The sequence below is a fragment of the Emys orbicularis genome, chromosome 5 (assembly GCF_028017835.1).
Source record: "Emys orbicularis isolate rEmyOrb1 chromosome 5, rEmyOrb1.hap1, whole genome shotgun sequence".
NCBI classification, from domain to species: Eukaryota; Metazoa; Chordata; order Testudines; family Emydidae; genus Emys; species Emys orbicularis.
In genome coordinates this window covers 118,725,669-118,751,596 of record NC_088687.1, presented here as the reverse complement: position 1 = coordinate 118,751,596, position 25,928 = coordinate 118,725,669, and the positions used below count along the sequence as shown (strand labels likewise).

The window sequence follows — 25,928 nt, the reverse complement described above, 5'->3', positions numbered from 1 at the left end:
TTGGCCAGCCAGTGTGGAACTGATACAGTAATTACAGTTACATAAAAGACAACACTGCTTGTTCTTAAACTCATGTCATTTGCTGTTTTTATATTATGCTTATACAGTTTTTGGCAAGTGAAATAATTAAATAATTAGAGCTGAGCATAAATAAATAAATAATTGTAATATTGAAGACAATAAACCCTCTACTAAATGATCACATTAATACAGAAATAAACAAATTAGTATTTTAATTTCCTCCCAAGAGATTAGGGCAGGATGTTGAGGGTTTTAGGTCCCAGTTTGGGGAAGACTGAGGCTGATAATTAATTTTATGGATGTCAGTAATCCCTTGCTCATGTGTGTAAAGTTAAACATTTGCATCAGTCTTTGCAAGATTAGGACTTTAGTTTGCTCTGTTTAGATAGAATGTATTCAGTAAGATTTCCAGCTCTCCAAGCAAATGCTGAATCTCAGTATATTATTTCTACGGTATTTGAAAAAAATGCCCTTCCTCAAGGTTTGAACAAATAATAGAAAGCAGTGATTTCCTTTATCTGCAAAATCCTTAGCTTTAAGTACCAAAGTGGAGTGGGCCCTCAGAAGTTTGAGATTCATGTCCCAGTACAGTGCATTTACTTTAAAAATACAGTAACTCCTCACTTAACGTCCTCCCGCTTAACGTTGTTTCAAAGTTACATCGGTGCTCAATTAGGGAACATGCTCATTTAAAGTTGTGCAATGCTCCCTTATAACGTCGTTTGGCTGCCTGCTCTGTCCACTGCTTGTAAGATTCTGTGGAAGAGCAGCGACTTTACAAGGGAGCATTGCACAAGTTCCTCTTCTCTGCCTCCTCCCCCTCCCTCCCAGCACTTCCCCCACTGCCGAACAGTTGTTTGGTAGTGCTTAGGACTATCTGGGAGGGAGGGGGAGGAGCGGGGAAGTGCCGCATCTCCACTCCTCCCCCTCCCTCCCAGAAAATCTTAAGCGCCGCTAAACAGCTGTTTGTGGCGCTTAGGACTTTCTGGGAGGGAGGGGGAGGAGCAGGGAAGCATTGCATCTCCACCTCCCCCCCCCCCCCGAAAGTCCTAAGCGCTGCCGAACAGCAGTTTGGCAGTGCTTAGAACTTTCGGGGGTGGGGGGGGAAGGAGCGGGGATGAGGCATGCTCCAGAGAGGAGGTGGAGTGGGGGTGGGAAGAGGTGGGCCTGGAGTGGAGTGGGGACAGGAAGAGGTGGGCCTGGAGCATTCCCAGCAAAGTTGGCACCTGTTCTTTTCCAGGGAAAAGAACAGGTGCCGCTGCTGCTGCGAAGGTGCTTCCTAGCATCCTTGCCTGCAGCGGGCTATGCCTGGGTGGGGTAAGCCAGGGGCACTTCCCAACCACAGTACAGTACAGTACAGTTTATAATGCCTTTTGTCTGCCCCCCAAAAATTTCCTTGGAACCTAATCCCCCGCATTTACATTAAATCTTATGGAAAATTGCATTCGTTTAACATCGTTTCACTTAAAGTTTCATTTTTCAGGAACATAACTACAACGTTAAGTGAGGAGTTACTGTATAGATGATCAGAAGAGGAAGCCTGCCAAACAATCAGTGGAGCCACAGGACAATTGAGGTGCTAAAGGAGTACTCAAGGAAGACAAGGGCATTGTGGAGAAGCTAAATGAATTCTTTGCATCGGTCTTCACTGCATAGGATGTGAGGGAAATTCCCACACCTGTGCCATTCTTTTTAGGTGACTCTCTCAGACTGAGGTGTCAACAGTGGAGGTTTTGGAACAAATTGATAAATTCAACAGGATTAAGTCACCAGGACCAGACGGAACTCAAATTTGAAATTGAAGAACTACTAACTGTGGTATGTAACCTTTAACTTAAATCAGCTTCTGTACCAGATGACTAGAGGATAGCTAATGACACACCAATTTTTAAAAAAGGCTCCAGAGGCCATCATGGCAATTGCAGGCTAGTAAGCCTAACTTCAGTACAAGGCAAATTGGTTGAAACTAGAGTATAGAACAGAATTATTAGACAAAAAAATGAACGTTATTTGATGGAGGAAGAGTCAACATGGCTTTTGTAAAGGGAAATCATGCCTCACCAATCTATTAGAATTCTTTGAGGGCATCAACAAACATGTGGATAAGGGTGATTCAATGGATATAGTGTGCTTGGACTTTCAGAAAGCCTGTGACAAGGTCCTTCACCAAAGGTTCTTAAGGAAACTAAGCAGTCATGGGATAAGAGGGAAGGTCCTCTCATGGACTGGTAAGTGGTTAAAAGATAGGAAAAAAAGGAAAGGAATAAATGGTCAGTTTTCACAATAGAGAGAGGTAAATAGGGATCTGTATTGGGACCAGCGCTGTTCAACATATTCATAAATGATCTGGAAAAAGGGATAAACAGTGATATGGCAAAGCTTGAAGACAATACAAAATTACTCAAGACAGTTAAGTCCACTGCAGACTGCAAAGAGTTACAAAAGGAACTCATAAAACTGGGTGACTGGGCAACAAAATGGCAGATGAAATTCAATATTGATAAATGCAAAGTAATGCATATTGGAAAACATGATCCCAACTATACATATAAAATGATGGTGTCTAAATTAGCAGTTACCACTCAAGAAAGAGATCTTGGAGTCATTTTGGATAGTTTTCTGAAAACATCTTCTCAATGTGCAGCGACATTCAAAAAAGCTAACAAAATGTTAGGAACCATTAGGAAAGCGATAAATAATAAGACAGTAAATATCATAATGCCACTATATAAATCCATGGTATGCCCACACCTAGAATACTGTGTGCAGTTCTGGTTGCCCCAACTTAGAAAAATGTATTAGAACTGGGAAAGGTCTAGATCAGGGCAATAAAAATGATTAAGGGTATGGAACAGCTTCCCTAGGAAGAGAGATTAAAAAGACCGGAACTGTTCAGCCTGGAAAAGAGACAACTGGAGGGATATGATAGAGGTCTATAAAATCATAAATGGGTGGAAAAAAAGGTATTATTTACCCCTTCACATAACACAAGAACCAGAGGTCACCCTGTGAAATTAACAGGTGGCAGGTTTAAAACAAACAAAAGGAAGTACTTCACATAATGCACAGTCAACTTGTGGAACTTGTTGGCAGGGGATGTTGTTAAGGTCAAAAGTAAAACTGGGTTCAAAAAAGAATAAGTTCATGGAGGATAGGTCCCTCAGTGGTTATTAGTCAAGATGGTCAGGGATGCAATCTCATGCTCTGGGTGTCCCTAGACCTCTGACTGTCAGATGCTGGGACTGGACGACAGGGAATGGATCATTTGATAATTGTTCTGTTATTTTCATTCCCTTAGAAGCATCTGATATTGGCCACTGTCAGAAGACAAGAGATTGGGCTAGAGGGACCTTTGGTCTGACCCAATATGGCCATTTTTATGAGGCTAAATCCAAGAGTGATAAAAAGTTGTTGTCACCATTTTATCCAAAGTATTTTAAAATAAAAATACAGCTTTAAAAATTACTATTGCAGCTGCAGGGATTTTCCCTCAAGGTCTGTTTTTGTCTTCAGAGCCCAATCCTATGAACTATGGAGTGTCCTCAATGCCCAATGAAATTAAAGGGTGTAGAGAGCACTGAACACCTCTCAGGAGGCAGTCTCCTGAAGTGATGAAGAGAAGTCTGAAATGCCTCCAGACTGAGAAATTTTTATCCTGTGTCTGTATAGGAAAAGGTTACAAGATCACATGTGATGAAGACATCACAATTCCTACAATTTTAAGCTAATACATTTAATGCATAAAACAATGAATGTTTTTGACATCTGTTATTTAAAAGATATTATGGCTTTGCCTCTTAATTTTCTTGTTGCAAATACTATAGTTATACCTAAACCTCACAGCTCAATCTGAGCAGCTGTCCCCGCAAACAAATAAAAATAAAGCAGATAAACATAGAATTTTGCCATCTGTCAGTAGAAAAGGACTGCAGGGACATGTTAAAAGACTCTCAAGTTGAAGACTCCTGGAGAAGAGAATAAAAAGTCTTCATTGGACCATAACAGTTTTCAGTTTTTCATCGTAGCAGAATATAGCCAGAGAAAAAAAGTTTTAAAAACTTACGTTATTTAGAAATGGGTAGCTAATCCACAAAGTTTGTGTAATAAAGAGGGAGCAACAAATAACAGTTTGGAAAACATTAGAGCCACACTTTTTTTGCACTGCAGTGATATGATTATAATGTTGTATTCAGATGTGCACATCAAATACACCTTGCATATTTCCTTATAATGTACTGCTTTCCATTTTAAACTTAATTTTGACTTTCCCTCTAACTTTCAATTCTTAAAATAGTTATCACATTGAAACCAATTTAAGAAATCGATACAAACAAATTACTCTACTTTCAATATTCTACAATTGGATGGGAACCCATATAATATTTTCAATTATGCATTTGCTTTAGAATCTTAACTCCACGTTTTAGTGCATGGGTCAGGCAAGTAGCTATCTTACTTCACTAAATTTAACTACAGGGATTGATGGGGGAAATTTTGACATTCAAACTAATTATTAGGTGACATTTAGGAGAATTGACTGCCAATTAATTTTCAATAGCTATGAATATTTTACACATTTTCTCCAAAAATTTTTAACATAAAACTATTGTGAAAAGTATAAAATATGTATAAATAACTGCCTCTTCTTGTTGCTTTATAAAACAAATTATTGAAAAAATGCATGGAGCAATCATACTAAAATTTAAACAGATTGAATGGATTATTCATTTTGTTAAGATGTTTCAAGCATTGATAAGGTTTTTTTAAGTCATGCTATAAGAACAAAATTAAAACACCCTTAACCAGGAAATGACTATGAGGCTATTGACTCTGTAATGAAGTATGGGTAGATGCTGTAATTCAGAGAACAAAGCTGACTGAAGGAGCTGGACAAAGAGAAAGTTAAGGAAGACCATTCTTAAATTCCTGACTTATTCTCTCTAGCTTTGTGAATGAGGAAGGCATTACTGGTCAATTTCATGAATAATATTAGAAGAAAATTAAAACCCAAGTAACTCTGTTTTCATGTACATACATCTGATTTCAAATTGTAAGGAAGCTCTATCAACAAAAACAAACCAACAAAAACAGCAGTATACGTTGCCTTCAGTATAACTGAAGATGTATTTTTGTCATGAAAAAGTAGAATTTTTCATTAAGCTAAATTATGTATTTCCCAGGACAACATGAAATCACTAGAAAAATGTTAGTATATAGATGAAAAACCAAAGAATTTCAATCACTTTTTAGCTGCTGAGATCTACATAGTGCCTTTTTAAACAGTTAACACTCAGGGCATGACCTATGATGAGGGGTTAGCAGAAACACAGGATACATATAATACAATCTAGCAAAGATGATCATGGACTACATTAAATGAGAGATGTGCCTGAGCTACACAATTCAGATCGGGCTGCCAGAAGGGCAGTCTCCAAGTGAGAGCTCAAGAAGCAGAAACGAGGGTACAAACACGGGGCACCTTGAATATCCCTACAAGAAAAATCTGAAAAAAGTGTGATTTTTAGGAGAAAATTGCCCTGACAAATGTACACAATTATGGTTGGATTTTCAAAATCACAAAGCATTAGCCTAATTCCACTGAAGAAAATGGGAGTTCTAGTTACTTCAACGGGAGCAGAGTTAGGAAGCACAAAGTACTTTTTGCAAATCCTTACTCTTTACGGGTTGACCCAACACCAAGTGAAGCCAATGAAAAGACTCCCACTGATTTCACTGAGGATTGGATCAGGCTCGTAGGGCTTATTACTGTGAGCAGTCTAATTGAAGTCAATGGCAACAGTGAGCTGGGCAAAAATTTTTGGTGAATGATAAATTTACCAAAAAATGAAGTTTTGGCCAACGAAAATATGAGGAAGTTGTTTTAAAAAAAAAGTCAAAACAGTTCATTTCAACATTTTCAAAATGAGCCATTTTGACATTTAGTTTCAAATCGATCTGTTTCATTTAGAAAATGTCATTTTGAGTCAACATTTCATTTTTAAAATGTCTTCATTCACCCAAGATGATTTCCCCCCCTATTTTTTTGTTTTGGTGAGAAAAAACAGTTCAGATTTGGTTTTTTTGGATTTTTCAGTTTAGCCCCAAAGCCAAAACATCAGTTATTCACTCACCTCTAAGGAGTAGAAAAGGTTCAAAGGACTGGGATCTTTGTATTCAGTTTACATTTCGAAGGTGTTCTTAGTAATCAAAAGGCTAAAGACCTCCCCCACTCCTTTTAAATGCAAGATTTGATTAGCTGGGTCAGTGTTTATAACAGTTTCCAGATCTCTCACATAAATTAGAATTCATGCAAAGAAATGTAACTGGTGCTACTTGGTAAAAGATGTCCTATATGCTACTCTCACTAAGAATAAATGTCTAGCAGAAACAGTACACATTTTACATCAAGTCTTTTTTCAGTTATAAGTAGACACAAAAAGCAATTTTCAGAAATTAAAAAAACCCACCACTTATTCTAAATCTCATTACCCAGAAAGGACTTGTCCAATTAGCCTCAGACTTTCCAGAACAATTCTCCTCTGGACAACAATTAGATGTGAAAAACTTCTGCTTTCTTTTCCCTAAAACATTTTCTGTTTGTGTCCACTTAAAATGATAACAGGCAATTATGGTGTCACTACTTTGGCTCTGTAATTGTGAATCCCGCTTTTATCATGTTATCACAGGGTGGGATGACCCTTTAAGGAAGCTGGGTTTAGTCCCCACCTGTGATTAACTAGCTGCAGCCCAGCTGGTGAGATAAAAGGTCAACAAGCAGCTCACTTACAGGGAGAAGGGATGCTCATGCAGGAGACTCAGGAAATAACCTGGTAAGGAGGGCTTGCCACACCAGCCAGATGAAAGGCCTGGCTGGGGATACCTGCTAGATAGGTAGCAGCAAAAGACCTCTGAGACAAAGGCTTTAGGAGGGCCAAGACCTGGTTTACCTCTTTTGACCAACATTTAGCTGTGTTTGAACAATAAATGCATCCCTGGGGAAAGGGACTGAAATATTGTCATTGGTGGTAGATTCACTGATGCACTGTCCACTGAACTGGCCCACCAGCTTGCCTGAAAGTAGGGAAACAGAAACAGGGTCCTTTGCCATGTTTGGAGAGACCTTGCTACACACGTAGCACTGCAATAAGTATATGGCTGACAAAACGGACAAAAGGCTTGATGTAAACAAACTGGAGAGAGTCCAGAGGAGAGCATCAAAAATGATAAAAGGTTTAGAAAACCTTTCTTCATAGGTGAGGCTAAGAAAACCTGGCATGCTTAGTCTTGAGAAAAGAAGACTGAGGAGGGACTTTATAAGTCTTCCAGTATCATAAGGGTTGTTATACAGAGGATGGTGATCACCTGTTCTCCATGTCCACTGAAGGTAGGAAAAGTAGTAATGGGCTTAATCTGCAGCAAGGGAGATTTAGATTAGACACTAGGAAAAGAACTGTAAGGATAGTTAAATTCTGGAATAGGTTTACAAGCGAGGTTGTGGAATCCTCGTCAATGGAGATTTTTAAGAACAGGTTAAACAAACACCTATCAGGGATGGTCTTCTAGATATACTTAGTATCCAAGTCCCTTTGCGCCCTACAGTTCTACATTTCTATGATTCTATCCAAAATCCCATTTGACTGAAGTGAATGGGAGTCTTGGTATTGACTTCAATGGGTACTGGATCAAACCTGAAGTCCCCATTTATCACCCATGTTCATAATTTCTTTGAAGGTCATCATTCATTTTTTTGGGAGCATAAAACTCTCCTTCTCTAAGTCCCCACTGTGACATTCTATACCTTGGGGGACCCCAAATTCCTCATTTTCATATAATCATAATCTTACATATAAAGCATGCCTTGTAAGGTATCAGGGGAAAGGTTATGATCTGCTGAAAGTCATTTCTCTATCCATACATGTGTATCATTAATGCATATGAAGTTATGAGAATTGTGTTGTATCGTGGTCACTAAAACATGCTGTAAGATGGGGAATCAGCCAGATATTAGCTCCCCAGAGGCAACAGCAAGGAAAGTAGCCAACGCCCGGGTGGGGTGTCAAACCACCCATTGACAGCCATTGTCCAGCAAGGGAGCTACAAAGCAATGACTCACCTGCATGAGGCCACACCAGGGGAATTGCTCAACCTTGCTTGGAGAGACTCAGGGCTAGTCTACACTGGCAACATTAAAGTGCTGCCGCAGCAGTGCTTTAATGTGCCTAGTGTGGTCGCAGCGCTCTAAAAAAACCACCCCTGCGAGGGGCGTGGCTCCCAGCGCTGGTGCACTCTCTATACTGGCACTTTACCGTGCTGAAACTTGCTGCGCTCAGGGGGGTGTTTTTTCACCCCCCTGAGCGAGAAAGTTGCAGTGCTGTAAATTGCCAGTGTAGACAAGCCCTCAGCAATGCCTCCCAGACATGCCTGGACTTGTGCTCCCCAAGCACATGGACTGAGGGTATAAAACAGACAAAGTGGACACATACTGGGCCCTTCTCCTGCCCCCACGTATGCTGCAAGCAACCAAGACACTGAGAAGAAGATAAGATTCCAACACAGGAGATTGGCCCAGGTTTAAGGAACAAACCTGTATATTACGGACTGCAATATCCAGTGGGGTGAGAAAAACTGCTTAATCTAGTTGCTGCCCAGTTTAATAGGGTTGAGAGTTTAGACTGCGTGATTATATTTTATTTCTTTTGGTAACTGACTCTGACTTGTTGCCTATCACTTAAAATCTACCTTTTATAGTCAATACATTTGTTTAATTGTTTATCTTTACCAGTGAGTTTGTATGAAGTGTGGTGCAAATCTGGTTTGACAACGGCTGGTGTATATCCACTTTCCATTGTTGAAGCGGTGAACCAATTAATAAATTTGCACTGCCCATCTTGAGCTGTGCAAGACGGTATATTCCTGGGGTACAGTGCTGGGAGCTGGGGGAATTTGGCTCTGGTGCCTTTCTCTGTGTGATTCGTGAGTGGCTCTGGGAGCATTCACGCAATCCAGCTGGGTGTGGGGGCTCCACATATGGTTGTGCTGAGTGATCACAGCGCCTGGAAGGGTTGCTGCTGGTGACTAGCAAGGCATTGTGAGAGACAGCCCAGGCTGGGGAGACTTCAGGGGGCACAGTCCCAGGCAGCATCTTGGTCCCAGGCTGCACCCTGGGGGGATCCCATCACACCCACCTTCCCCACCAGAAATAAGCTATTGTTCATAAGCCCACAATATAATAAATATTTTCCTCCTCACTTTCCGTTAAGTGGAGCTTCAGCAGAACATACATTTACAATTGACACACCGAAATGCATCAAAAGGAGGTGCAGGTTTCATTCCACTTCACAACAAAGAAAGTTTCACAATGACCCGATGATAAACTATTAATTCAATTATCATACAGTTAATTGTGCATGGTGTGTACCTGAATAAAAGGGAAAAGAAGTCCCACTGAGAAGTTGGAGAGCCAGTTGACTGTCCCAGCTATCACAAATGCGGCAGGCTTTTGAGACTGCTGAAAAAACTCTCCAGTCAAGACGAATGGAATCCCACCTGAAATGTAACAGCCAAGAAATGGTTGGTTTAATAAACTCTAATGCCTAAAGCTGTGGTAGCAATCAATACGGAAATGTCAAAAATTCACAAGCACTGAGATCTGTGACATCAATCGACGTCTGGTGCAGCTCTCCATCTCTATTCTGGTGTGAAGTTATAACAGGTAGACCTTGAACACTAGGATTTATTATTCCACATGGTTTATTGAAACTTTAATTTTAAAGGGCTTGGCTTTCCCCTCCATTATACCAGCTTTACATGAGTATAACTCCTTTGTGGAGTCACAGTGACGTAAAACTGGTAACAGAATGGATAATGGAGCCCAAAGTGTTTACCAATTTAATTTTAAGTTGATAACATGGGAGCAGTTTAATTCCTGTTCTTACTAAAACAGTCAAAATGCTGCAGTTTGAGGGATATTCTGTAACAGATTTTATGTTAAACATTAAGATTTGGACAGGTGATTTAGAAATATACTTTAAAAAGAAAGATGAGGTATTAAATAACTGCATAATTATTCACATTTTTGTAACAGTGAAGCTGGAAATGATGAAAAAGCAAATAATTACTACTCTGTTTAGTATGCTTTCATTGTTATTTATTTAACACACACACACACACACACACACACAATATTAAAAAGTTCTTTTAATTCTAACCCCTTTGGAAACTCCATTTTTCCATAATACACACACATTTAAAAAACAAACCCTATTATATGTTATATCCATTCTCTGTGTTGTCTCCCACTATGTTTCTATCTGATCTATCTTTGTCCTTTAGATTGTTAGCTCCGTGGGTGGAGACTTTATCTTCATTTGGCTGCTGCATAGCACTGAACACACTTGTCAGTGGTTAAAAATGATATACCAAGAAACTGCTACAATACAGTAACTGGTACACTTAAAATACATATAGTATCAACCATACTATGAGCACTAAGAGATAACCCTTTGCAGACATATAAAGGGACATATAGAAGAGATAGGGCACGTATGTCTTCACTACCGGCCGGATCGGCGGGCAGTGATCAATCCAGTGGGAATCGATTTATTGAACGTAGTCTAGACGCGAGTGCTCTCCCGTCAACTCCTGTACTCCAGCTCGCGAGAGGCGCAGGCAGAGTCAACGGGGGAGCAGCAGCAGTCGACTCACCGTAGTGAAGATCTAAGTACGTCGACTTCAGCTACATTATTCACGTAGCTGAACTTGTGTAACTTAGATCGATCCCCCTCTCCCCCAGTGTAGACCAGGCCTGTAGGAAGACCTGTCTCTGCCCCAAAGAACTTAAAGTCTAGTGAAACAATGGACACATGGAAAGAGGGGAATGGGATGCAAGAAAAAGCCATGTGACTGATCAGTAAAGTTCAGCATGCATCATATTAACTAGTAATATAATTTTTTCATCTTACAGTGCCTGAAAGCCCCAACTGAAATTGAGGCCCTATTGCACTAGGTCTGTACATACACACAGTAAAAGACAGTCCCTAACTCAAAGAGCTTACTGTCTAAATGGACAATACGAAGGGGACAGAAAGGTAGCATTGCTACCTCCATCTTACAGATGGGGAAATGAGGTACCAAGCCACTAAGTGCTATTACTTCAAAGCTACCCATCCTGTCCATATTCTACAACTAAAAAACTGTATTTATCTCTATGGGGAATTAGTAGCGTGCACTGGCTTTTCAGTACAGCACTTTGAAGATATATAATAAAGTGCTATGTAATGGCTCAGTAGGAGTATCTCATAGACTCATAGACTCATAGACTTTAAGGTCAGAAGGGACCAATATGGTCATCTAGTCTGACCTCCCGCATGATGCAGGCCACAAAAGCTGACCCACCCACTTTCCCTTGAAGTCCTTAAATTAAGTCGCAGAGAATCCTCCAGCCTGCGACCCCTGCCCTATGCTGCGGAGGAAGGCGAAAAACCTCCAGGGCCTCTGCCAATCTACCCTGGAGGAAAATTCCTTCCCGACCCCAAATATGGCGATCAGTAGAACCCCGAGCATACAGGCAAGATTATACAGCCGGACCCTCATTTTACCAGTGCTGGCACGTTAATGCTTAATTGACTAAAATCACGTTATCCCATCAAACCATTCCCTCCATAAACTTATCTAGCCTAATCTTGAAGCCAGAGAGGTCTTTCGCCCCCACCGTTTCCCTCGGAAGGCTGTTCCAAAATTTCACCATGCCATGGTACTAAGCAGGCTGTGGTCTCTGTATACCAAACCCAGTTTAACAATGTTTATTGTTGGACAGTGACAGGGTTGTGTTAATTCCTTTAGCCTATATATTCTATCTAAATTAATATATCTCTTATAGTGTATATTATGAAGCACAGGCAACACACTGTCTCTTAATCCTTGGTGGCTTGCACAGAGAGATTTCCATACTCTTGGAACCTGGGTTCAACTTCTAGGTTCTAGCAGGCAAGAGAACAACTGCATCTGTCATGTCAGCATCTGTTTCAGATCTTGACATGCCATGTGAGGAAGCTGTTTGCCAGAGAATTTGCCCTGTGGAGAGAGGAAGTGAAGCACTGCATACGCAGAAACCATAGAATGAGAATTTATTTATAATCATTTATTCTGTCATGCCTTTGCTGTAGGACAATCTACAGAGGTGTTGCTGTTCTTGTCAGCATAATCAAAATGTTATTCTAGATCCACTTGAGAAAATACACATTGTATAAGAGAGGAAAAGAGCCAAAGGCAAAAAGAAAGAGAACAGAAGGACAGAAACATATCACAAAGCATAAATGTTATGGAAACAAAAATGTATCTGTGCTACTTGAAAAACAGTCTCTTGAAAAATCATGTGTGCTTTCTGGATACATATTCAGCATCAATAAGCCTGTGCTTTACATGAGTCACCAGTATCACAGAGCTCTTGAATGTAATTAAAAAAGAATCTTAACTAATTTAATTAAAACTGTGTCCAAGAGATTTTCTAGAAGTCAAGAAAAGGGAGAGTGGTGCTGTGGAGCCTTTCCAAAAGTTTTTTTTTTGGGGGGGAGGAGGGTTGGGGGGGAGAAAGGGGATATTAGAGATGGCACAGACAAGTGGTTCCACACTTCAGGAGGATATAGCCAACCATTTCTGAAAGGCACTGACTAGCCAACATAGTTTATGAAAGTTTATGAAAACTGAACCTGCCAAACAGAAGGAGGTGCAAATGTGGTCGTCACACCAACCAGGTGAATCATCTTGGCAAGTGTACCAGTGAAAGAAAAAATGTAGAACGGACATCGTAGGCAAACTTAAGTTTTAGAGTTTCCTTGGATTGTTGTGATAAAGTTTTCTTTATCAGTCATTCCATACAAATGAGTGAGTGTCCTCATTCAAGTGTCCCCTTCCCCATCACTAACGTGAACTGAAAATTTCTGGCCTATGTTCACATATGATTTTTGTTATTGGAAATAAATGATAAATAAAAGCAGCAAGTCTGACCAATTCACAGAGGTGCCACAGCTGTCTTGAAACACATGATTGTGAGATCTTGAAACTTCCATTGTGTGTATTTACGTGGGCTGGCATTACGGATTCAGCACACATCTAAATGATGTACTTTCCCACTGAGAATGAGCCATACATGAGCATCACCATCAGAAGGCTGTACACATGTTTTTCAGTAAAATAGCTACTTTTTGGTACTGACCATAAAAACAAACAAACGTACATTAGGAAACTTTCCTGTAGGAGTTTTTCAGCAAGGCAGCTTCTGAACATGAATTTACAGAGCTAATGCACCAACCATAATTATTGTGGTGATTCACTTTTATTACTTTGTCCTTTTCAGAGTAGCAATGAATATAATAGGAGGAGGAATTTTTAACACACTGTGATGTCTTAATGAAAGACTAATATACCTGTTAACCTGCTACCACCATTACAACTTACAAATCTCTTATTTCAGTTGTAATATATTACGGGTCAGATTTAGAAACACCTAAAAATGTGTGTGTGCACACAATTTGGCAGACAACAATGTTTGTGTATTTTTGTCTAATATTTATTTGCATACATAATTACCACAATTGCAGTCAATGTAATTCATTCACAAATGCCCATTTACTCATCCAAATAGTCAGTTATGTATGCAACTGATATTACAGCACAAAAATAAAAATAATAATTAAAAATGGCAATTTTATTAATTTAGACATACAAATGCACATGAATTTTGCATATGCAACAGCATGCATTTAAAAATATATAAAATATGAATCTACAATAAAATTGTGTTATAAAGATAAAAATTGTGCAGTCTTTAATATTCAGTTAAATGGTACATTTTCAGATAAATGCTGCTTAGTATGAGCTGATTAATGTAATGTAAAACCTAAATCTCTCTTTCAAAGGCTTTTAAATACAGGAGCAAATTTTTGATCATAGAAAAGATGCAAAGTGAGCAAAATCTTGAGATCCTTACTCTGTTTTTACTCAGTCCTTACTTTGGCACTGAAGTCAGTGGAGTAAAAGTAGGATTTATGGGATGAAATTAAGAAAGAGAATATTTAAACTGAGTATCAAGGAAATCTATTGCTTTGGTGAATAGTCCCAAGGAAAGGGTAGAAACTCCATCTCTTTTGCATGACCAAAGAGAATGGTATTCCTTGTGAAAACATTTGCTACATTTTAGTTGTGGCCATGTATAAGGAGTATGAAATTTCAGGGAGTTATAAATACTTGCAATTTTTTCCCCTGTGTCTGTCTGGATTAAGTGAGACAGTAGAAGGATATATCAAAACTACATATAAAACCTCATAACACTGAGTCTCAGGGTAGGTCTACACTTACCCGGTAGTTCAGCAGCGAGCGATCGAACTTCTGGGTTCGACTTATCGCGTCTTGTCTGGACGCGATATGTCGAACCCGGAAGTGCTCGCCGTCGACTGCGGTACTCCTGCTTGGCGAGAGGAGTACCGCGGAGTCGACGGGGGAGCCTGCCTGCCGCGTGTGGACCGAGGTAAGTTTGAACTAAGGTACTTCGAACTTCAGCTACGTTATTCACGTAGCTGAAGTTGCGTACCTTAGTTCGAATTGGGGGGTTAGTGTAGACCTGCCCTCAGAGTCCGAGTCAATTGGCTAGGGCTGTTGGACTAAAAATAGATGTTAGGGCTAGTGCTAGACCCACCCCCCTCATGGGGTCTACACTGATCACAAACATCTACATTGCAGTTGTACACCCAAGTTGCCCGAATCCCATGAGCCTGAGTCAGCTGAGCTGGGCCAGCTGCGGCTGTGTCATAGGTCTTTTACTGCAGTGTAAATGTACTCGCAGAGTCTTCCAGGGATGGGAAGCCAACTAGGAGACCACTCAATGTCAGTGAAAGACTTCAGAATTTGATGTCCAAACAATGGAGGACCAGAGAGGACTTAGTAATGGAAATGCATAAAGAATGCTCCATTTGATCAGAAAAACACATGGAGTCAGAGGAAAAGTGATGGAGAGCAGGACAAAGTGGCAGAGGAAAAGTTTCTGGATGAATATCTACACCATGATCTTGAGCGGAGGGAATGAGAGATCGAATTTCACAGGGACATGTTCTGGTTCCCATGGATTTGCCTCAACATTGTTGGGCATGAGTTGTAGGGCATGGCAATGACAGAGAGCCAGCCAATGAGCCATTCACCATCCAGCCACTCATGGATCCTCACAGCATCAGCAATATCAGCTGCACTCTATACCTTCTCCAATTTGAATGTCAATAAAGGTAAAGAAGAAGGAATCTTTATTTCTTTAATGTGTGCATAAACACTACATATGATCTCCAGGCAACAGCTCAATTCGCTATACAACACCGTTAATCAACAACCCTTGTGTAAACCTTCTGCAGGTTGTGAATGCAAGTGTACAAGGCATCAATCATGGCTTTTGTTTTTAACAGACCCAGGACCACTAATAGTTGCATTTGATAGTTGTCTGTAAGCAGACCACAAAGCATCATTGTTGGTGTCATAACTATAAAGGGAAGGGTAACAGCTCTCCTGTGTACAGTACTAAAATCCCTCCTGGCCAGAGACTCCAAAATCCTTTTACCTGTAAAGGGTTAAGAAGCTCGGGTAACCTGGCTGACACCTGACCCAAAGGACCAATAAGGGGACAAGATACTTTCAAATCTTGGGGGGGGGAAAGGCTTTTGTTTGTGCTCTTTGTTTAGGGGGTTGTTCGCTCTTGGGACTGAGAGGGACCAGGCATCAATCCAGGTTCTCCCCATCCTTCTAAACAAGTCTCTCATATTTCAAACTTGTAAGTAAAAAGCCAGGCAAGGCGTCTTAGTTTTACTTTGTTTTCTCAACTTGTAAATGTACCTTTTACTAGAATGTTTATCTTTGATTGCTGTACTTTGAACCTGAGACTAGAGGGGAGTCCTCTGAGCTCTTTAAGTTTGATTACCCTGTAAAGTTATTTTCCATACTGATTTTACAGAGATGATTTTTACCTTTTTCTTTAATTAAAAGCCTTCTTTTTAAGAACCTGATTGATTTTTCCTTGTTTTAGATCCAAGGGGGTTGGATTTGTATTCACCAGGAGTTGGTGGGAGAAAGGAGGGGGATGGTCAATTTCTCCTAGTTTTAAGATCCAAGGGGTTTGGATCTGTATTCACCAGGAGTTGGTGGGAGAAAGGAGGGGGATGGTTAATTTCTCCTTGTCTTAAAATCCAAGGGGTTTGGATCTGTATTCACCAGGGAATTGGTGAAAGGTTTCTCAAGGCTTCCCAGGGAAGGGAATTAGCTTTGGGAATGGTGGCAGTGGACCAGATCTAAGCTGGTAGTTAAGCTTAGAAGTCTTCATGCAGGCCCCCACAGTTGTACCCTAAAGTTCAAAGTGGGAATACAGTCTTGGCAGTTGGCAATCCATTTAATCTCATATACAGTGATTGGGATATCTGGTGTGCTTTACGTGTGTGGTGGTAACTGTCCAAACAAGACAGTAAGCAGCACCCTCTTGATTTCAGTCAGTCAAAGGCACATTCCACCATGATTCTGCCCGTGATCAGCATGTAGTTAAACTGCCTCTTGTCCAATTTGGCGCCTATCAAGATAAACATTTATCAACTAGGGCAGCAGTTTACCTAAAAATCACAGCACAACTGTTGGGGGGAACAATGTACCAGCTTGCCCACATTGACACAAGCCAGATTTCTGGAACACCCTGGCATCATGCACTCAATTCAATGTTGGTGTCCATCAATATGCCATGGTGGTCCACAAGGCCTGTGTAATGATGGAGTAGTATCCTTTCCTGTTAATGTACTCGCTTGTTTGAAATGGCATGCATAGGCTAGAGATATGCTATCAGTCACACCTGCACAGTTCAGGAACACCATCCATTCAAACCCTGCAATTATTTCAAGAATATTTCCAATTTTTACAACCTGGGGGTGGGGGAGGGGTAGAACAGCACAGCATTAATTGTTTGGCATACTTCCATGATTGCTGTGCCAACACAGAATCATATAACTGGAAGGGACCTCGAGAGGTCATCTAGTCCAGTCCCCTGCACCATGGCTTTGCTGACTCCGAACTGATTACCAACAGATCTATAACAGTCTGGTGTTGCCAGCATCCACAGCACAATAGCTTCTGGACCATTATAGGACCTTTCATCTGGGTGTTCTGCCTCTCAAGGGCAGGAGCAAGCTCCTTATACAGCTCATGTGGAAGTCCTGGACTCACTGCTGGTTTCCCATGTTTGCATCACAATGTGGCCCTAACAATACGTGCTTGTGGTCCTAGTCTAGCAGCATGTGTGTGTGCGTGCGCCCGTATGCGAAGGGGATCTCCCCTAAAAAGCAGCATCCACTCAGTCCACTCTATCACTTCATGGTCTTGTTCTTTTGTTGTTGTTCTGATTGTAGGCTGCTGCCTGTGTCTTCTCTGGGCCAAAAATAGTCTCAGAAACACCCGCCATGGTCTCTTGGCAGCAGCTTCAGCAAAGGCATGAAAAAGAAACTTTGCCTCCATAAAAAAAAAACAGCAGCTGTTGGTTATTAAGGTGAGTAGGATTCAGACCTCTGGCACAGAATAGCACAGCACCACACCAACTTGGGTCCTGCCAGGAAATGAACTTCCTGGGCCAAGGCTATTTCTTCCCACAATCCCCAGAGTGGACAGGCATGTTGCCCCATAACACCCTGCAATTGTGAGCACAGAATAGTGTAGTGAGTTGTGGTGCAATGTATCTCGAGATACACACCCAGATAATTGTATTGTTTATCATGACCAGATACAGTGCTGGTGTGGACATGGGGCATGACAGCAGCATGCTTATATCAACATATTTCAGAGTAGCAGCCGTGTTAGTCTGTATCCGCAAAAATAACAGGAGTACTTGTGGCACCTTAGAGACTAACAAATTTATTAGAGCATAAGCTTTCGTGGGCTACAACCCACTTCTTCGGATGCATAAAGAGTGAACCATATATTGAGGAGATATATATACACACACATACAGAGAGCATGAACAGGTGGGAGTTGTCTTACCAACTCTGAGAGGCCAATTAAGTAAGAGAAAAAAAACTTTTGAAGTGATAATCAAGATGGTTCAGTACAGACAGTTTGATAAGAAGCAAGTGTGAAAATACTTACAAGGGGAGATAGATTCAATGTTTGTAATGGCTCAGCCATTCCCAATCCCTATTTAGCCCTAGTTGATTGTGTCTAGTTTGCATATCAATTCCAGCTCAGCAGTCTCTCATTGGAGTCTGTTTTTGAAGTTTTTCTGTTTTAAGATAGCCACCCGCAGGTCTGTCAAAGAATGGCCAGACAGGTTAGGGATTGGGAATGGCTGAGCCATTACAAACATTGAATCTATCTCCCCTTGTAAGTATTTTCACACTTGCTTCTTATCAAACTGTCTGTACTGAACCATCTTGATTATCACTTCAAAAGTTTTTTTTCTCTTACTTAATTGGCCTCTCAGAGTTGGTAAGACAACTCCCACCTGTTCATGCTCTCTGTATGTGTGTGTATATATATCTCCTCAATATATGGTTCACTCTTTATGCATCCGAAGAAGTGGGTTGTAGCCCACGAAAGCTTATGCTCTAATAAATTTGTTAGTCTCTAAGGTGCCACAAGTACTCCTGTTATATCAACATATGGTCATGCTGAAGTGGGTTTGGCTACCATACACTGAATAGCCTGCAATTGCTGAACCTGTCGTTAGCATGCAGTGAAGACATGGCCTAAGAGAAAATTGGATAAAGCGCTGAAAAAGTATATTGTAGGAAACAACCCTGCCCCAGCAGCAGAGGGTCTAAATGACCTAATATGTCTTTTCCATCTCTGATTTCTATTAATCTATACATGGAGCAAGAATTCTGCAAAATATTTAACTAGAGTTTTGAGATAATCTGACAGGTTACAGAACATCTCCTTAAAGTGTAAATTCCATTTGACAGAATAATGCTCAACAAATAACAGTGTAGCACATTCAAATGCAACAGTGGTATTGCCTAGCTAATCCTATTTAGGAAATTAGGAGCAGAATGTGTGACAGGGATGTAACACTGCTTGGCTTCATGAACAGAGACACTGTGATCATCTTTGTGGATTGAACTTGAGACCTTCAGTCTGTACTACTTGACTTTTTCAGAGTTAAGTATCTATCTAAAATGTGCCTCATCAGTATTTTGGTTTAAAGTGGCATATCTATAACAAGTACAAATGACAATTAGGACACAATGTCCAAAAAACAGAGACCCTCCTAAAGCTTTCCCACCACTCCAACCCATCTACTCATCCTGGCCTCTTTCCTCCGTTGGTTAGGAGAACAGGAAGGCTTTGTGCCATGACCTGAAGGTCAACAAATTCAGGCTCTGATGAACTGCTGGTTGAAGTGAATTCCACACGACAGGGCCTTGTCTTCAGACCCTCATCAATAAATCAGGGGACATGTCAACTGATCTTATATGCCAAATTCAAACAAAACAAAGCACAGGGGCAGCCCCTCAACTAGTGTAAATCGATGTAGCTCCATCAACTAATATCAGTTGAGGAGCTGGCCCCAGTGGTCTTTATGAACCAGCCCATTTAAATCTCTATCAGTTGACACAATAATATTACCAAGCATCCTGAAGTACATAATTACTACTAGTCACGTACAGAACTATATTCCAGAAAATAAAATATAGTTAAAGCTGCTACAATTGATAATCTTGCATTATTAGTTTTTATCTGTCACAGGTCTGCTCTTTAACAGGATAACAATGAGGAGTCCGGTGGCACCTTAAAGACTAACAGATTTATTTGGGCATAAGCTTTCGTGGGTAAAAAACTCACTTCTTCAGATGCATGGCGTGAAAATTACAGATACAGGCATAAATATATATTGGCACATGAAGAGAAGGGAGTTACCTTACAACTGGAGAACCAATGTTGAAGGCCAGTTCAGTCAGGGTGGATGTGGTCCACTCCCAATAACTGATGAAGAGGTGTCAATACCAAGAGAGGGAAAATTGCTTTTGTAGTGAGCCAGCCACTCCCAGTCCCTATTCAAGCCCAAATTAATGGTGTTAAGTTTGCAAATGAATTGTAGCTCTGCGGTTTCTCTTTGAAGTCTGTTTTTGAAGGTTTTTTTTGTTGAAGAATGGCTACTTTTAAATCTCTTATTGAATGTCCAGGGAGATTGAAGTGTTCTCCTACTGGCTTTTGTAATTTACTATTCCTGATGTCTGATTAGTGTCCATTTATCCTTTTACGTAGAGACTGTCTGGTTTGGCCAATGTACATGGCAGAGGGGCATTGCTGGCACATGATGGCATATATCACATTAGTAGATGCGCTGGTGAATGAGCCCCTGATGGTGTGGTTGGGTCCTATGTTGGTGTCGCTAAAGTAGATATGGGAACAGAGAAAGCAACGGGGTTTGTTACAGGGATTGGTTCCTGGGTTAGTGTTTCTGTGGTGTGGTGTGTAGTTGCTGGTGAGTATTTGCTTCAGGTTGGGGGGCTGTCTGTAAGTGAGGACTGGCCTGCCTCCCAAGGCCTATGAGAGTGGGGGATTGTTTTCCAGGATAGGTTGTAGATCGTTGATGATGCGCTGGAGAGGTTTTAGCTGGGGGCTGTACGTGATGGCCAGCGGTGTTCTGTTATTTTCCTTGTTGGGCCTGTCCTGCAGTAGGTGACTTCTGGTTACCCGTCTCACTCTGTCAATCTGTTTCCTCACTTCCCCAGGTGAGTATTGATAGAGATCTTGTAGGTGTTTGTCTCTGTCTGAGGGATTAGAGCAAATGCGGTTGTATTTTAGGGCTTGGCTGTAGACAATGGATCATGTGGTGTGTCCTGGATGAAAGCTGGAGGCATGTAGGTAAGTATAGCGGTCAGTAGGTTTCTGGTATATGGTGGTGTTTATGTGACCATCACTTATTTGCACTGTAGTGTCCAGGAAGTGGATCTCTTGTGTGGACTGGTCCAGGGTGAGGTTGATAGTGGGGTGGAAATTGTTGAAATCCAGGTGGAATTCTTCAAGGACCTCCTTCCCGAGGGTTCAAGATGTTATTTCAGAGGATCTTTTGTTTAACATATATTTTAGTTTGGTACTCAGAAAGTGTATTAATTTAACAGCACTTAGAAAGTCAGTCCTGGGAGCATTATTAATGTTATTGGTGCATAACCCGAATTAACAAAACTCATCTCAGAGTAAATAAATAAATTAACCGATGGTGCGAACAAAAGTACAAACTGATATCTTGTGCAATAACTCCATTAGTATAAATTTTAGGTTTTTAATTCTATGTACTTTATTCCTAAGTGGTTTAAATATATAATTAAGTACAGATACAAAACCATTAGATGAGGAAAAAATTAGAATAATGTTTTTATGCCCATTAGGGTAATCTTTTTTTCTTTTTTTTTAAACACATATTCCTTTTGCTTTCTTTTAATTTGCAAAAATTAAGAATACCATTAATGTGAATCATCTGATGATTTTTCTCCACTGAACAAAAGTTCATCCTTCCTTGAGCAGTAATTACTGTGTTTTGATATATACTCAGTTCCAAAAGGCAGTACTCTCAAGCAGAATTTTCAGAACCGTAATTTACTGGCTGCATTTTTCTTTCTGCTAATTGTTTTTATAAAAGAAAACTACACTCTGCAACAAAAGAACCCCAGGAATTTCAACCTGATTAAAATTTTACCTTTCTTGGTGCTTCTCTGATTAAATACATCTGACCTCCTGGATACCTAAATGTCATTTTAAACTTACCATGGTTCCTTTATAGTTTCCTCATCCTCTGTCACTGCTGATAACACTAACTTGCTCATTGTCACTCAGGCTTGTAATGGTTGGGGGAGGGGTCATCTTTGACTTTCCCAGCTCCCTCACCCCATACTTCTATGCCATGTCCAAATCTTGTTGCTTCTTCCTACATAACATGTTCTTTTCTAGCTTTCCATACAGCTGAAACACTTATCCAAGTCATCATCATTTTTTCTTTTAATTACTGTAAACTTTTTCTCTCTGGTCTCCACAACAACCACATTGCTACCTCTAGTTAATTCAAAACACAGCTGGTAAGATAGTCTTCCTTGCCAGTCATTTTGATCACGTCGCCCACCTACGACATCTTTGGCTCATTCTACTACCTCCACTTTTACCACTGCATCAAAGTCTAGCTCCTTGTTCTCACCTTCAATATGTCTCGTAAGTCTGCTGTTCCCTCCGTATCTGTTCATCTCTGACAAGTATTTCAGGATGATGACTTAAAATCTCTTATCTGCTCTAATGCAGTGACAATCTAACAGTAAATTGTATTTCAGAACAGATTCATGGTGACATGGGAGATATAAATGTTTTAGACAGAGTTCCTCTACACTTTAGACCATGACTTTGGAATAATCAAAGCAAAGACAATCTTTGAATAACACAATGTACGTTTTACATAAGATCCAGTGAATGCCAAGATAAGACATTCAGCAGCTTAGGCTCAGGTCCAACTCCCAAGGAAATCAACTGGAATCTGTCCTTCAACTTCAGTTTTGCTAGATCAAGTCCTTAGTACTTTGAGGCCTGCAGCCTTGCTGCATCAGAAATCTAATAATTCTTCACCAGAATATCCTCAAGCCTGAAAATTCCTTCTATCGTGGCATGCTAAACACACTAGAATGTGTTAACTTTTATTGTGAATCGAGGGGACCGGGCTATTTCTGAATTTTAGGAGTCAATACAAAAATTAGTACACAGTCAAAAATCCAAATGACCTCAGTTGGAATTTTGGATGCATAACCACTGTGTGATTGGTTCTTTCAGTAAAATTAAAAGACTTGGTACACAACAGAAGGAGATTAGAAGAGGGGTAACATGATATTTTTTAAAGCAACCTATTCTTCTTCTTCTTTAGTATTTGTATTGTGATAGCAACTAGAAGCAGAAGTTATAGATCAGAACCTAAGTACGGTATCAGAGTAGCAGCGTGTTAGTCTGTATCCGCAAAAATAACAGGAGTACTTGTGGCACCTTAGAGACTAACAAATTTATTAGAGCATAAGCTTTCGTGGGCTACAACCCACTCTATATGCATCCGAAGAAGTGGGTTGTAGCCCACGAAAGCTTATGCTCTAATAAATTTGTTAGTCTCTAAGGTGCCACAAGTACTCCTGTTATTTTTAAGTACGGTATATAGCTGCATTTTTAAAAAACAAACGGAAAGAATTACAAAACAAACATGGAGCAGCCGAGTCAGGAATTAATTGTAGTAGTCTGAACAATATCGCAATGAAATGCCTGTGAATTTAACATCAAGGTGGTTGGGAAATCTACAGAAAGCTGGATATAAATAATTATCTATTTTGGTGCTATTAATCAAGTGGAGATATATTGACTTTTCCTTCACCGTTACAATTATGTACTTCGACTAAGGCACAAAACATTATTCAGATATACACTTTTGTCTTGAACTACATGTAAAAACTTTATTTTAACCACCTTAACTATATTCTCAAACTCCCTGTGCCATATCAAAACCCGAATTATAATCGGTCTTTTCATTCACCTGCTTGAACATACAGTAAATAATTTCTTTACTGAACTACATGGCTACAAATCATTATTAAAGTAGAATTACTTTTACACTTTTAAGCTTCAGAATCTGATAATTACTTCAGCTAATCCTTAGTTTATTATGAGCAAATGGACTTTAAGGACTAAAGAAGCTTCTTATAGTTACACCTTTAAACTCTATTACACAGTTGGATTATCTATTACATTTCTATCTTGCAACAGACTGCAATACCAGGAATTAATGACTTACAGGTGTGACAACTTGCGGCATAAATGCACAATATTCTTATAGTCCTATCAGAATCAGAACATTTTACAAATCCACCTAAATTAGGTTTACTACTTCCCTTGATAACATACTGAAAGAAAAATCAATCAGGCATGAGTTCCCTGTCATGAATTCATGATGAGAGTCCATTAGCAATAAATGTTGCTGGCTGTGAACTACCTCTCATCCGAAACTGTCTTAAAAATTGTATGTGATATGTAAGGCTTCCCTGGTAAAATATTTTAACAATAACAATCATAATAAATAATAATAATCAATTATATTGTCTTATATTTATAATAGCCTCTTTCATCCTAAAGGATCCAAAAGGGTTTACAAACTCTGGGCCAAACTCTAACTGAAGTTGGGATCATAGGATCTGGGTTTTCTGTGTATATTTAAAATAGGCAAGACACTGAGGCTTTCTTGTTAATGACTGCCTGAAGTCATTACAATTTTGTGGACTCTAGGGGTTCAGACGTGCACCGTGTACTCTGGGGAGTAAGTAATGCGGATGGCCCAGAATGGCACATGATTTGAGTAGAGCAGCAGAGATGCTGGTGCTGTGCCCAATGGCCAGGCTGAACACTGCCACTGGAGGGAGGAGGGAATGAACAGAGAGCTTGAGGCCTTCCCCCCATTCACGACGATGTCCCATCCAGAAAATGGATATCAGCAGCTAAGGCCCCAACAGAGGATTTAAGGTTTCCTTTTGATGAAGGGATGAGGGTTCACAGTGTCTCTAGGAAATGGTGCAGGAGAAGGGGAAATGGCAGGTCTTCAGAACAGAGGATCCTACCTCATGATGTGAAGAAACAGATTGACAGAGCCAGAAGGGTACCCAGAAGTCACCTACTACAAGACAGGCCCAACAAAGAAAGTAACAGAATGCCACTAGCGGTCACCTACAGCCCCCAACTAAAACCTCTCTAGCGCATCATCAAGGATCTACAACCTATCCTGAAGGACGATCCCTCAGTCTCACAGACCTTGGGAGACAGGCCAGTCCTCGCTTACAGACAGCCCCCCAACCTGAAGCAAATACTCACCAGCAGCTACACACCACATAACAAAAACACCAACCCAGGAACCAAACCCTGAAACAAACCCCAGTGCCAACTCTGTCCAAATATCTATTCAAGGGACACCATCAGAGGACCTAACCACACAGCCACACCATCAGGGGCTCATTCACCTGCACATCTACCAGTGTGATATATGCCATCATGTGCCAGCAATGCCCCTCTGCCATGTCCATTGGCCAAACCAGACAGTCTCTACGCAAAAGAATAAATGGACACAAATCTGATATCAGGAATTATAACATTCAAAAACCAGTAGGAGAACACTTCAACCTCCCTGGTCACTCAATAACAGACCTAAAAGTGGCAATTCTTCAACAAAAAAACTTCAAAACCAGACTCCAACGTGAAACTGCAGAACTGGAATTAATTTGCAAACTGGACATCATCAAATTAGGCCTGAATAAAGACTGAGAAGTGATTGGTTCATAACAAAACCTAATTTCCCCCATACTAATTTCCCCCTACTGTTACTCACACCTTCTTGTCAACTGTTTGAAATGGGCCACTCTCATTACCACTACAAAAGTGAAAACGACAAGGAGTCCTTGTGGCACCTTATAGACTAACAAATTTATTTGGGCATAAGCTTTCGTGGGCTAAAATCCACTTCATCAGATGCATAGAGTGGAAAATACAGTAGGAAGATATATATAGCAGTACATGAAAAGATGGGAGTTGCCTTACCCCGTAGTGGGTTGAGACAAATCAATTAAAGTGGGCTATTATCAACAGGATGAAAATTCACTTTTGTAGTGGTAATAAGGGTGGCTCATTTCAAACAGTTAACAAGAAGGTGTGAGTAATATTAGGGGCAAATTAGCATGGGAAAATTAGTTTTTTTTAGTTCTTGTAGTGACTCATCCACTCCCAGTCTTTATTCAGGCCTAATTTGATGGTGTCCAGTTTGTAAATTAATTCCAGTTCTGCAGTTTCTCATTGGAGTCTGTTTTTGAAGTTTTTTTGTTGATTTTTCCTCGCTTGGTATCCTA

General features: G+C 40.4%; 1 protein-coding gene across 1 annotated transcript in view; it reads right to left on the bottom strand.

Annotated features, from left to right (window-relative positions):
• Positions 1-25,928, bottom strand: part of SLC2A9 (solute carrier family 2 member 9) — a 162,948-nt gene that overhangs the window by 30,280 nt on the left and 106,740 nt on the right. Inside the window, exon 11 of the mRNA XM_065404795.1 lies at positions 9,440-9,567. Coding sequence (XP_065260867.1) covers positions 9,440-9,567 — 128 coding nt within the window. The remainder of the gene's footprint in view (positions 1-9,439; positions 9,568-25,928) is intronic.